We start from the raw sequence: 14,955 nt of genomic DNA on the forward strand, positions 1-14,955 counted from the left end.
GGCTCCTCTTCCTTATGGAGATTGATATACATATATTTTTTAATTAGGGGTGTGATGAGATCTCCCGCGGTTAAAATGTGATGAGATTTCTCGTGAGACTTACTAACTTGGCACACGCATCAATTTTCTCACGCAGTGAAAAACAAATGTACTTACTGATAACATGAGCCAATCAACTCTGGTGTACGTCGTGATAGTAATCAAGTGAACCCGCTCTCACATTGTGAGTTCCAGAGTGGTAACGTAGCTGGTAGACTTTTGCAATATAAACATCTAAAATCTGAAGCGCAACCTCGCTCTGTTTGGGACTGAGAGCTGCACTTTATTGGAGTTGCTGAAGTTGTGCGGATTTGTGCCTTACTGCATTATATTCTGTTATATTTTAAACTGCCAGATGTAATTTAGTGTTTCCATTTACATGAATAAAAATTTTTACACCATAAACTGGTGCAGAGAAATGTACTGTTTTATGTGTTTGTTACTAAACTACATGACTACTTAACTACTAGACTCCTTGACTAGACAGAACTCAGCTGCCAGGTTTTTACCAAAACCAGGACTGACCGGTGAAGCGATTGGTTCCTTCCAAATAACATCATATGAATAGCAAAGCTGACATGCTAGCACTGGTGTGGCAGAATACCTCAAATGTTGTGAGTACAGGCAGCCTCATTTCTCAGATCAGCCACAATGTCCATTAGCGCTTTGTTTTAATTTGCCATAGTGATGACTTTTCCATAATGGGACCTTAAATAATTATACAATGGTTTTGTTATGTTACACATCCATGGCTGTACCCCTCCTCTACACAAATATATTCATTACTACAATATGGTTTGAACGATTAAAAAAAACAACTGACAATTTGTTTACAGCTTTGGCGTTAATCCCTTTTCTAAACATTCATACCAACAAGTGATTTAACTGAAAGGAGAATAGACAGATATAAAGAAAAGGGGGAAAAAACACAAAGGAACACTGAATTCTTTGATTACACTGAAGCATCCATCGTCGTTTGATGTCCAGCATTAAAACTGCTGTTGAAATCACAGAAAATGTGCTTTTTCAAAGAGGTGAACATCAAACGAGTGTCCAACTTCCCAAATCCTGACAGCTCTTCTTCACTGAGATATGAGCCACAAAAACCGCAGACAAATACAACTTGAAATCTTTTCATAGCACCAGAAAATGTTCAAAAAGCCCAGGTGGGGGGTTAATAGTGTTTTGAGCATTGATGCACAGCATAATAATGATACACGTTCACCCTACTTGCTCCCAAACAGGGATTGTTTATTGTAAGATCAATGAAAATCCATCTGCCGTGATGTGTCATTTCAAGGCTTAAGCGAGCTGTGAGGGATTACAACACACCCTATCGCACTGGCTCAAAGCCTGAACACGGCACTCACAACGGCTGGAGGGGGACGTGTAAAGAGGAATGCCGCTCAATTCCAGACTTCACATACATGTATGTGGTAAGATTATGATAAAGTTGATAAAACAGCCTTGAAAAGTCTCCAACAACTAGACAAAATCATTGACTCGCATATTTTTATACAACCCCCGAGTGCCACTTCAGAACTTAAAATGAGAACAGTATTTATGGATCTGTCAAACCCAGTGTTGTTGAGCATGAGCATCCCACTCAGAAAAATATTGTATTATTTAATTGTATTTAGGTTTAGCTTCAGGATTAGAGGAATGAGAGAAGAAAAGACACATTTTAAAACAATAATTATAATAACATCCTCTGATGAGGGGGAGTTGAGATAAAATATTTTTATTTTTTCAGCAGTTTTTCTGATAGGCATAGTTAATCTAGAAAAAAACACCACCATTTATAACAGAGCTGCCCATCAAAGACAGAGTAAACTTTAACCCAGTCTGTAAACTGGTCTTAGGTCAGCACAAACTCTGGTCGTGATGGATGCCACGAATGTCCACAAATATCAGGTAGACAAATTTGTTAAGAGGCGTCCCTTATTTGGCGCAAAATCAAAAGACTTCTCTGACGAGTGAGAACATTTTTGCAAACCTATCGGTAAATTTGTGCATCGCTGATCATGGCAACACCCAATCACAGCATGACACATCATTTTTGAGTGTTAAGACTTGGTTTAAAGGAATGAATGGGGTTCAGGTTATAATCAGGTTAAGTTTAGGGTTAGGGGTTAAGGGGACAGGGGGCTAGGGTGTTAGGGTAAGGGTTAAGGTTAGGCATATAGCTTTGATGGTTAAGATAGTGCCCAAGGCTGTGAATGTATGTGTGTGTTTGTTAGTTACCCTCAGGGTCCAGCAGTCTCTCTATCCCCAGGTGTTGTTCGGCCTTATTAAAGGCGTGTTCCAGTCTGTCGATTGGAGATGTCTTCTTCTCCACTGAGCTCCAATCAAAAAGCTCAGGTCTGCAGAGGCAAATGAGAAATTATCAGGAATTGTATGTAATAATAAATAAATGTATAATTGCATGTTTTTGGAGGTTGAAGGCTGGGACAGAAGACAAGTCTGGACCTCTTTACCAGCAATCTACATTTTAATTGAGAGCAATAGCCCATGTATTTAGTAGATCATGTCTCCGGTTGATCATTTTCTCAGTTGCTTTATGCAAATTCAGCTGTGTATGTTGAGTAAAAGGAGACAGTAAGTAAAAGTGCTGACATTGTACTAATAAAAAAAAAGTTTTTTTTATTATATAGCCTATAAATAATTATATTTTTAATGAAATACACTGTAATTGACTCACTTCAGCTGATGCAGTCTGGTTTATTTCTGGAACTACTTTTAGTCAGCAAACTGTATTCATCGACCATGCAGTCATTTTTAACTCTACATACTCTGCAGTCAACCACCTACTCATCAGAAAGTGAAAGTAGATCATAATAATGCAAAGTAGTATGTATTTGCTATTTGATTTAAACATTTGCTCAGTGAAATCTGCTGATCTTCCACTATCAGTAAACATAAAATTGTTGGCATGCCGCACCAGAACTAATGATCTGCAGGGTGGCGTGTGTGATCTCCCACTCTGTATTCCTGTAAGGACACGTTTATGCTAGCTAAACATGATTTAATTCATAATTATATCCAGTCCAGGCCTGAGACCCAAACTCTCGTGGGTATCCATTGAGGGAGATTAACACTGTTTCACTTCTGCAAAGCCATTCATCCACCCTCACTGGGCATTCATTCATTATCCATCTCCTACTTTATTTTTTCATTCATTGGTTAATTTATTCATTTAATTTTTCTATATAATATTACAACTGCACTGCACTGGGTATTAATATTGCCTTGATTTAAACTTGAAAAATCATTGAGGGCTGGCCCCTTACTGAAAAAGATAGAAAATAATAAAAGATACAAGATAAAGAAATCAATTAATAACAAGTACATATAACAATACATAAAAGATACAAGATACGAGAAACAAGGTACAAACAAGCTGAATGGTTCTTGATCCTGGATTTACATTCACCAAGGGGTACCAAAGTAATAATTTTTAGCGTGCTTTGTAAAGAGTTCCAGGCAGTCGGAGCGTAGAAACTAAAAGCAGATCTTCCAAGCTCAGCACAAACTCAAGGGACTTCCAGTGACTGCCAGTCATTAGACCGAGTTTGATTTGGTCCAGAGGACCAATCTAGCATAGATGTGACATAAGATGGCAACTTCCCAATAAGGAAAAGTGCTATACACTTCACCGGTAATAAAGAGCAGGATGATTAACAGCATCCAAGAGCTTAAAACCCTAAAATGACATACCCAAAACGAAGCAGTAATATCTTCTCAACCATTAGGCCCTTATGCTTATGTCTGGTTTCCTCTGATAGGTCAGAAGCTGAGGACTATAAATCCATTATAAGTAAACCTATGTCTGTTAAAATTCCAGAGTAAATGGAGACATAATAAAGTATAAAATTAGTATAATATTAAAATGTAAAGGACAATTTCATCATTATAACCAAAATTGTGTAGATTATAATGTGACTGAATATCTTTTCCTAGTCCTTGACTACAACTGTAAATGTAAATTTGATGAAAAAACCCCACTAAAATACAACATTTATGGTAAAATTTATATAAGATATACCACGTTTTAGACATTTTTACGATTTAGATGTTCACTGTTTACTGGGACAACAAAACACTTTATTTCTATACAACCATGTTACAAATAACATAAATCTCACGAAAACACTGAAATATTAATAAACACAATGAATATTGATCAATATTAATATGACCAAAGAGTTTTATGCTATGGAGACAGATACATGCTAAGTAAAGGGCCCCACAGTGATATGTGGGGCATCAAAAGTTTCGTCTCAGTCTGAGCTAAAGAATTGGTATAAAGCTCGTCAGTACTATAAGCCAGCCACAAAGGCTGTGTGCTTGAAAGGAACATTGCAGTAACGTCTACTGCAAAATAAATTAATGCAACCCAATTTGACTGAATCCAAGGTGGTTGCCAGACATTGGAGTAATAATTACAAGTCTTTTTATGCGACCAGACACAACTTTTGATTACAAAAACTGCAAAGGTAAGACACAATTTGAAGTTGAAAATGTTGAAAGGTAAGTGTGTTTTTATTGCTCTCTGACGGTCCATGAGCTTTGGTCGTACAATGATAATTTACTGCTGGAATCTGTGCATTGATCGCCTGCCACATAGCTTTGCTGTTGTTGGTGTAGGTCTCTCTCCAGTCTGCTGATGTCTCCACTTGATGCCAGCTTTCAGTCTCGCTGTGTTGTATGCTTCTTTGTCAGCTGACCTCAAGGCAGCTTTTTTGGATATAGCCCTCACATCTCCATCCATCCAGGCTTTGTGGTGTGGGAGTGATTTAATTGTCTTACAGATCACCACACGATCACCACATGCTGATATACGATGTCACTGATGATTTATATTCCTCAAGATTGATGTGGTTCTCCTGGTTGGTGGCCTCTCGGAACATGTTCCAGTCTGCGCACTCAAAACAGTCCTGTAGAGCTGCTGTGGCCTCATCTGTCCACACTTCGACAGTTTCTTTCTGATGGTTTGATCCTTTTAATCAGCAGGGAGTTGAAAGCAGGAAGAAGCAGGAAAATATGGTCAGATTGACCAAAATGGCGACAGGAGTAGGGCTTTGTAACTGCCAGGAACGTTTGTGTAAACATGGTCCCTTGTTCATTGTCCATGGTATTGCTTCAAATTCTCTAGGCGGGTAATGTGGTTGGCATTGTAAGAGTTTAGCTCTCTCTCATTAATATATAGTATATAGTTTGGGCATGTGCAGGTGAACATTCTTGGAAAAGCAGTGGTTGCAATCTGAAGCCTCACCACTAGAGGCCACTGAAAACTACACATGGCCCCTTAATTTTTATCAACTGATTTTAGAGGTTGCTGCAGCACCGCTACGTCCCGTGTCCATGAACAGCCCTGACAACCAGTTACATTGTTTTACATAATCGGTTTGTCAACAACTGAAATATTTGGGGCAATTAGTGGAACATGTTATTACCCTGTGAACAAATGATTCATGAGAATTTTTAATCACGGTAAAAACACAATATGAACGTGTGACACATTCAACACAGCAACACTAGCAGCACAGCTCACTGGCTAGAATATGCATATTCTTCCATGTCCACCACTGGACTGATTAGCTTTAAAAGCAGACTGTATTATTCTTCTAGTTGGCTTCCTGTAGCAGTGCATCACTAATAGCTAGCTGGTACTACCTGACCCTTTTTCTCTTACTGTTTATTTTGTTCTTTTTGAACACTTAGTACTGATCAGTTTCCACCAAGTATCTCTATTTAATAAAATCTGTGAACAAGACCACACTTTAGGCAGCCAAATAAAGCCAATACTGTCTCCCTCTAAGCCCCTTTGTCTACCCACTCCCTATCTGTGTTTAGTGTTTAATTTTATTTATATTTCTCCCTCTGCTAACACACACAGCAGCCCCCTGCTGACACACAAACACACTCTATCCTACCCATACCTGTGGCTGTGGATGAGGGCATTGAAGGCCAATCCATCATTCCAGCTACTGGAGAAGTTAACCACGTTGACCTGAGGACAGAAATAATGGATATTGAAGAGCCAACCTGTGACTGCAGTATGACACCCACTGCTGAAACACTGTCATCCCAGTACTGGTTTCCTTTTTCAAAGGTATACATTAGATTGAAGACAAGCTCAAATTGAGCTTCTAATACATAGAGTGACGGACTACTATGGCTCAAAATGTGTTTCAAATGTAATATTAAGCTGCATTGAGCTTGGAAAGTACTGAGAAGTCAGCCACTTGAAGTTTGTGGTCATTTTTAAAAAACAATGCGTACTTGTTTTTACACAAATGTAACCAAAGTAACAGTGACCATTGATTTTGTCAGCTAAAAGAACAACTGTCTCTAGAAGATTTTATTCACTGCAGTTAGCTAACATCAGCTAATTTTACTGTGTAAGTTGAAACTGTGCTGAATCTTTTATGTTTCCAGTCATCTTGTTCTAAAAGAAGAACCCTGTAAAATGGTAAATGGGCTGTACAGTACTACGCCTTTCTAGTCTTCGGACCACTCAAAACTCTTTACGCTACATGTCACATTCACACACTGAAAGCAAGGAGCCAACTGCACATCAGAGTGGAACTAACATTCACAGCAATTTGGGGTTCGGTATATTGCAGACATGCAGACTGGTGGAGCTGGGGATCGAACCACTGAGCTTCTGATTAGAGGAAAACACGCTACACCTCCTAAACCTCAGCTGTCTTACTTGATGTCTACATACACGATATTATGCTAAAAGACTGAGGCTAAAGCAATATGTTTATACTCATTACCTAGAAGTTAAAAGGCTTTTAGGACGAGCACAAACTGATGAGTTGGTGTAGTGCTATCTCAGCAGTTTTACTGGAGTTTAATGTCAGAATCCCATAAAACAGTGGCTCAATAATTACAATTATTAAAATATATTACAATTCATAAGCAACTCAACGACAGAATATATGTCTATTTTGGTCATACATTTGGTTCATACACTTCCTGTAATAAAACACCTGAAAGCAACAATGTAGATTTAGGAGTGCGAAGTGAAGGAACAGACCTGAGGATACTGGCGCGTGTTCTGACGAACCCAGCTCAGCAGAATCTTCTCACTGTTGGTCTGCTGTAGGCCGGCCATCACATCCTTCATCACATCCTTTACCTACACACAAATACAAATACAAAGTACAGCGTATAAAAACTCAACATACATACACACATACATAGAGTCAATGCATATATTTTTCTCAAGACGTACAATTGCAATGTTGTGTACAATGTTCATTACACATCACAACATGAAGATTTTCGATGGAACAAATTATGTAACTAGAACAGTGCAGATCTTCCCCAGGTGGGTCTGAGGGCATGTGGGTAAAGGAATGAAGGGGAGAATGCTTTTTGTATATATTAAGGTAGTTGTGAAAATTATCAGTCTTGCAGGTCATAGTTATCCAAGGTTAGGTTAGAATTAAGGGAAACCGGACTTGGTTGAAGATGTTTCCATCCAAGAGTCTTCTTCAGTTCTCAACAGGGGAGCAAGGCTAAGACACCACTTATCCCCCCACTTGCAATGCTGTCCTTTCATCTCTTCCCAAGAGACTCAACAAACACTCACATTTGGCCTTATGTGGCAATGCCATAAACGGCAGACTTGGCCTCACGTCACTCCACCGAACATAACGCCTGCTGTTACAAAGCCCAGAGCACTAACAAACCCGAGTGGTATCCATCACCTTGAACAACCCCGCAGAAGTTAAATAGCTGGGACTCCCTGCCAGTCTGACAGAAATGAAGAAGCCCCCTGGATGAGAGGCAAAACGTCTTCGAGTATCTTCAAGTAAATCAAGTTGCCCTTCATTTTAACCTTCCTTGGATTACAGTGTAGGTTTTAAAATATAGATGTATACAATGTTTTAAATAAAGTGAGTTTGAGTAGTAAAGTAAAGTATAGTATGGTGTACATTTTCTCATATACAGTAGATGTATAATGAATAAAATAATGGTGTGATTTTGTATATTATAGTCTCAGCTTTCTTTAGGATGCATATAATAGTGTAATGGTATTGTAACTGGCTGTCCTGGGTTTGTCCAACTGGATGATAAGTCCAAATTTAGGAATTTAAACATTGTAATTTCTTTAGAACAATTTGCTGAAACACACCACACGAAATAAAACCCCTCCCTGCCTCCCTCTCCCCTCCCAAAGTAAGAAGAGTTGAATCTCATTCAGTTGTCCCTCCAGGCTCCCTTACAGTCAAGATGACGGCAAAGATAAGAAAAAGGGGGGGTTTATCCGTCTCGCCTAACTTTAGTGGATCATAACATATCGGGTTTTCCTCTGGTGCAACTGTGAGATTAAAAATCTTGGTTTTGAGTGAAATATCACGGCAACTGCTGGATGGTTTGTTATGAAATTTGGTGCAGATATTAAAGGTCCGTAGTCCTAATTGTGATCTTGTGAGTTTAAAATCCTCACTTATCTAGTGAAATAACCTCACACCTATTCAAAGTAACTATGGAATTCTGTCCAGACATTCATGTTCTCTATTGGTGATCCTCCAACTTTTTTTTAGTTTAATACCTGCAACACTCTTGACATTCCTATCAGCCTCAGCCTGTTTTAGGTTAAGTGTTTTGCAAAAGTGAAAATTTTGATTCAGCTGGAATGGGATATTTGGGCTGCAAAACGCAAACTAAAATGTCCTGTTTAAATCTAATATCCACCTAAAAAAACAGAGATACACAGTTATCAGTTGGATACTGTTAGCAGTTACCATCAAACACAACCACTCTCTCTCGCACTTTTTAAAACAACAGATATTGAAATCCATGCAAATATGATGCCTGGTGATGTAACATTACCATAAAGAGACTTTTTATTTATTTATTTATTTTTAAATCTGCCGCTTTCTAGCAAAGTTTTGACGTGGCCTGTCTGTGGATACTTTGCATATTCTCTCTCACACACACACACAAATCCACACACACACACACACACACACACAGATAACTCCACATCGCAGCATACACTCAGTCAAAGGACACTTGTGTACACACATATCCATGCACAAGCCTGTGTGTGGATATGGTTGCATCCTCACAGGCTGGATTTTTGGCAGTTGTGAGTGACAGTTTTGGAGCACTTGTTCAAGGCTCAGGGGGAAGAGAGCGAAAGAGAGAGAGAGAGAGAGAGAGAGAGAGATAGAGAGAGACGTTATACTGACGTTTCACTGCCCGGTTGTGCATTGCTTATGCACATCTTACCCTCACCTATCATTCAGCCACATAGGCACACACAAAAAAGGTGGGTTTTTTTGTTTCTCTCCACTCCTTCCCCCCCCCCCCCCCCCCCCCCCCCCACACACACACACACACACACACACACACACACACACACACACACACTCTATGCTCCTACTTTCTCATACCACTTAACTCTTCTCCTCCGCCACACTCTCCATGCTGTCTGCACTCTAACACATACACATTCATGCAGCGAGGCAGTGCAATGAGTGTTAGCAGAGCTCTGAGCAGGGACTGGACAGAGGAGTGGAAGACAGAATGACAAAAGCCACACACACACACACACACACACACAGACACACACAGTTGCACAGAGGGATGCAAAGTAATAGAGTAAGAAAGAGCAGTAAAGACTCACCCTCATATTACACACTCACAGATGCACACTTACACACAATGTGCAACTAAATCTATTAATAGAGTTGGGTGTAATTTGGTTCTGAGGTGAATTTCCAGCTAAGGTACTCTCACACGCACACACACACACAGGTTTGTTAGCGATTCCTCATAGAATGTGGCCTGTCGGGTAAAAAAGGGACTCATTTGGGAGTAGGTCACTGCATGCATTTCCACTTTAATTGGAGGGGCGCTTTGACAAAGACTGCTGCACGTACAAACTCACAATGACCCACACACACACACTTACACACTGACAGAGATCCCCCACCCCTACACACAAACACACACACAAAAACACACAGAAGCACTCACAGACTGGCATACGTGGACACACACAAGCAAATGATAACCTCAAGCGTGAAGCAGCCTTTGACAGAAGTATTCACACCCATACCATACACTGACATACACACACGCTACCCACCATCATGCACACTCAACCAACACACACACCTCATTATAGAATTGTGTTTTGCTATTAATCGCGTCATTAAGTCAATGCCAAAACTAGCGCGATTGAGACATTAGCCTGTATTCAACTTAATGAGGAATGAAATGCAATTAAACTGCATTGTAATGTAAAGCTATTAAAAGTACTGTCTTTAAATGGTTGGTGTTAGTTGGTTTTAAACACTGAGTCCATCATAAAGTAGATTTGGAACTTTAAATACAGCTTAAGGGGAGAAGCCAACAGTGGAGGCATAATGTTGTTCTATGAATTGGCATAAAGATGAAAGGCAGCTGGGAAATAAGACCTGAAGGGGCTGAGACATCATGAAGAAAAGAAACATTAAAGGAAACTTCAGAGCGCCCTGTACTGTTCTTGCACTCGCATTAATGTGGCTGGTGGACGTAATTTTCTCCAAAGTTATAATGTTGGCTACCTGACATGTGTGCTTCTAGTGGATAAGCTTAGCATCTAGTTTGCCAATGTCAAACCCACACTGCTATCTCACACTTTTTAACAGTGGCAAAAGAACTCACACAGTTAAAGGAGAATTTCATATTTTCACATATCTTGGTGTCGAAATGACTGGTAGGTACAAAAAGTTTGGGGAGCTGCAAAGTATTCCTTCAGGTCAATTGTTCCCATCCACAAAAAGTGCTTATTTTTGCCACTGACAGGCTCAGACTGTTATACCGGGTGTCTGACAACATCATAGTAAGGATCTCTACAGGTGATTCCCGGTTACACCCTTTGTTTATAACAAGAAAGTCCCACTCAAGGACAATTCTAATTCTGAAATCTCGTAAGAGGCGAGTTGTTGCAGGAAGAGCTAAGGTGTAAAAATACATAAATTATCCTTTAAGTGACAATACTCATGGACAGATCTACTTCAAGTTTGTCTGTCATGTGGACCGAAACACAAAATGAAGGAAACTGCAGTTTTCGAAATTTTTTAATTTAAAGTTGGCACTGACCGGTGTCAGAACAATATCTCTTATCATTGTTATGCTGATAGTGTTTTATAGCTGTCTCACTCTCTTAATAGTAAAACTTGTACAAAGCTAGATGAAGTTCAAAATTGCCTTAATGCAGTGAAAGAATGGATGTCTCTTTCTCTACAACTTATCTGTTCCAGGGTCAGGGCTGAAAACTAAAAGTGAGAAAGTTTTTGTTGTTGCAGCCTCCAGCAAAATCTCAGAAAGCATCTTTAGACTTCTCTGTTTTCTTTGGCTTTCTCTTGATATTTTACCTTTTTTTAGTGAGTTCCACACTTAGTAAGTGCTATATAAATAAAGTTTGTTAGCTTGCTCAGTGTAGTGACAGTGACAGAAAGATTTTGGCAAACTGACAAAAAAGTATTAACTCTTAATACTAAAATACATTTTGCTTTCTCTTTGTGAGGTTAAATTGGCAGTTGAATCCTAAATTCATAGTTTGATTTCTTATATACAAAACAATGTACAATAAAGTGCATTAAGCTCTTGTACACTAACTGGAAAAACAGCATACTATGACAAGTATTAAAGTACATCCTCTATGCATTATTATGAAGTATGGAATTGGGACACACTAAGACTTTTAAGCAGATTTTAAAGTTATTTTTTACTTTGAGGCATCAATGTGTATTTTTGCCTCACGTGGATATCTTGCTGCTTTCTATGTGGCTACAGCTTCAGTCCAGGAAACAAATTTCACAGAGAGAAAGCTTCAGATGGTCACAAAAGGATAATATGCAGCGTTTGTTCTTGTTATGGGAAACAAAATTGAGTACTGCAAGTAAACACTTTTTAAGCAATAGAGGAGCAATGCACAAACCATCTATGTTGCAGCTGATTCTATTTGTGCATCATGGAGAAAAGGCTATTCCAACTGGTGTGAAAGTGATGCATCCTGGTGAGAAAGCTGTAAATCAGATCATCTTACTGGCATTCGTGCAGTCATTTTACTCATTGTAGCTTGTTTATTGTCTTCACTATAAAACTTTGTGTGCTCCCCCTAAATGGGTTTAATTGAGTTTAGTGTAATTATACAGTAAAATGCATATACTGTACAAACATCTAGAATACAGGTAGATTGCACAGTTCTATTTTCTATCTTTCTACCAGGGTTTTGTTTGGCTCAGTGCAGCTGACTGAATAAATACTCATCAAGATCAAGGGAAATGAACATTCAGTCCAAACAGAAACAGCTATCTGAAATGCAGCAAAAAAAAAAACAAAAAAAACCTTATTAATAATGGAGCATTTACCAAAAAATGAAAACTCTTATTGCCTTCAAAATGGTGCCGACACATTCTCACACACATTCACAATGACATTGACATGCATGCCCACACACCTGCCAGTGGAGAATGATGCTCCAGATGAGCCCGAGAATGAGTTTGTGATTTCCATCAACGATGTCTGCCGCTCCGATATTCACCAATTCAACCTGGTGGGGGGATGAACACACAGACAAATCTCAATATAGGGTTTATCTTCCAAAACACTTGCCAGTTCTACCGCTTCCTCTAGCTCAATGGTTCCCAACATAGTGTTACTTCCAAAGCCAAGGAGCAAATTATTAGCTAACTACACAATTTTGTGGGTTTACAGCTTCCATTAGAAATCCCTGTTAAGGACAAGAATATCTATGATGACCAATATTACCTGAAATAGCGTAACCAAACTTGTTGGTTAAACCTCAGCCTTCTCTTGAAAATACTTCCTTATTTCTTTTCTTCTTGTTGTGACCCCTCAGATTTATCTTTAGGTCCCATCCCCCAGTTTGGAAAACACTGCTCTAACTATTATTTGCTAAAACTTATGTAAGAAAAATTTATAATTTATGTGTCACTCACTGAAATTGCCTATTTTAAAATGTGTCATGTCATGTAAACCACATTTCTACCTGTCTAAAATAACCTCTTTCTATATATAGAGGAGAAATGATACAGAGAAGATAGAAAGGAAGGGCAACAGCATGAGAGAAGATGGAGAAAAAAGCCAAAGGAGAATAAAGAAAAAATATGGTAAGGGGAAAAGCCAGACCAAACATATGTGCACAGAAGAGAGATAGATATTTTTCTTAGACAGGAAAGTAAAGGCATCCTGAAAGGTAATTAGGTAAAGGTATATGGAAACAAAGTTTGCTAAACAATAGAGAGAAACCTAAAAGCAGTTTAATTTAAGCACTTTTCTGACTCTAACCACTGATTTATTTAATGTACATTAATGCGCAGGGTTGGGGAGTAACAGATTACATGTAATGGCGTTACCTAATCAGGATACAAAAAAAATATAACTGTATGCTGTTACAGTGCAGAAAAAATAGACGTAATCAGATTATCAGGGATTACTCATAGGGATTACTTTAAGCAGAAAGTTTCCATGAAACAGAACACGCAGTGTTATTTGCCTCCATATATGTTTTTATATACAGTCTATTGTAAAAACCCAAAACAAGGGAGGAACGTGTCGCAGACATTGATTGGCGTTTACAGTCGCCAGTAGCGGCGAATGTGTGTTTACGCCCCCACCCCATCATGCAGACTCTGTGCATACTGCTTCCAGCTCCCAGTGAGTGAACACGGCAGCTGGACCAGGACCGAGTACAGCCTCCGAGACCGACAGAGGCCAGTGGGAATACAGTATGAAGGGGGTTTTCTTGCCAGGTTTGGCTCTTGCAGAAGGAGTAATCAAAATTGTAAAAATGGTTTTCCAAATGACAAACTTAAATATCATCAAGAATACCTACAAAACAATGTTTTTGTCATTGATCGGCGAGACACTGCCATAGTGGTGACATAGTGCAAAGCATTTCATATAAAAACATTTAAATACGGATTTTGGGAATAGGATATTTTGTTATCCTATGTTTCTATAAAAAAATATACTGAGCAGAAAACACATCATTGATACTTCTCTTGTCTTCATTTGCCTATTTGGCATTGAAGTAATCCAAAAGTAACTAAAAGTAATCAGATTACATTACTTTTATTTTGTGGTACTTGGATTACGTTACTGATTACATTTTTAAACAATTAGGATTACATTTTTAAAGTAACCCTCCCAACCCTGTTAATGCAGTCAAATCCACCCATCCATATCACATCAGGATAAAGGGAAATGTGTATGTGTCAGTGTGCAACTCACATTGTTCTTCTGCAAGATCTGCAGAGCACGGTTGACATTGTTGAGTGAGTGAACGCGTGTGAATCCTCTCTCCAACCTCACCTACACACAAACACACACCAGACAGAGGAAATTATTGAGGCATAAACAGACCTTGCTCAGGGGCATCCATGAGCGCTACAAACGGCCACATTACAATACAAATATGTGTTTGTGTGTGTGTGTGTGTGTGTGTGTGTGCCATTACAATGAGGAGATAGGATCAAACAAAGGACAAAGATGATAATGTTTCTCCATGAGATAGAAGTGGAGAGAGACAGAGATGGGGGAGAGAAGAGAGACAAGACAGGTGGTGGAAAGATGAAATGAAAGCATAAGAGAGAAAAACAAAGAGAAAGTGGACGAGGTATAGAAAGCTGGAGGGGAAATGAAAAACAAGGTGGGAGTAGAAGTGTGATTAGGACTTGGCATTTATTTTCCAGTTTTCATTTCTTTAAATAATGATTTTAGCACTGAGGTAAGGAATTTGATTTGTTTTAGGTTAAGCTGAGGTCAATGCTTCTTTCATGCCGTGTGGGATGTACGGTTACAACTTACCAGAATCAGTCAAGTGGACAAATTACAAATGGCAATTGCTAGTGTCACTAATAAGAAATGCAATTA

General features: G+C 39.0%; 1 protein-coding gene across 11 annotated transcripts in view; it reads right to left on the bottom strand.

Moving 5' to 3' along the window:
* The window catches only part of dmd (dystrophin), a 343,068-nt gene that overhangs the window by 197,425 nt on the left and 130,688 nt on the right, over positions 1–14,955 (bottom strand). For all 11 annotated transcript variants that reach the window (XM_038716227.1, XM_038716250.1, XM_038716303.1 and 8 more), the window contains exons 4-8: positions 14,314–14,394; positions 12,518–12,610; positions 7,088–7,189; positions 5,982–6,052; positions 2,284–2,402 (exon numbers count right to left, since the gene is read on the bottom strand). In XM_038716227.1, coding sequence (XP_038572155.1) covers positions 2,284–2,402; positions 5,982–6,052; positions 7,088–7,189; positions 12,518–12,610; positions 14,314–14,394 — 466 coding nt within the window. The remainder of the gene's footprint in view (positions 1–2,283; positions 2,403–5,981; positions 6,053–7,087; positions 7,190–12,517; positions 12,611–14,313; positions 14,395–14,955) is intronic.

Source organism: Micropterus salmoides, unplaced genomic scaffold (assembly GCF_014851395.1).
Source record: "Micropterus salmoides isolate LMB-PRFRI ecotype aquatic unplaced genomic scaffold, ASM1485139v1 Ms_hic_scaffold_1, whole genome shotgun sequence".
Lineage (NCBI taxonomy): Eukaryota > Metazoa > Chordata > Actinopteri > Centrarchiformes > Centrarchidae > Micropterus > Micropterus salmoides.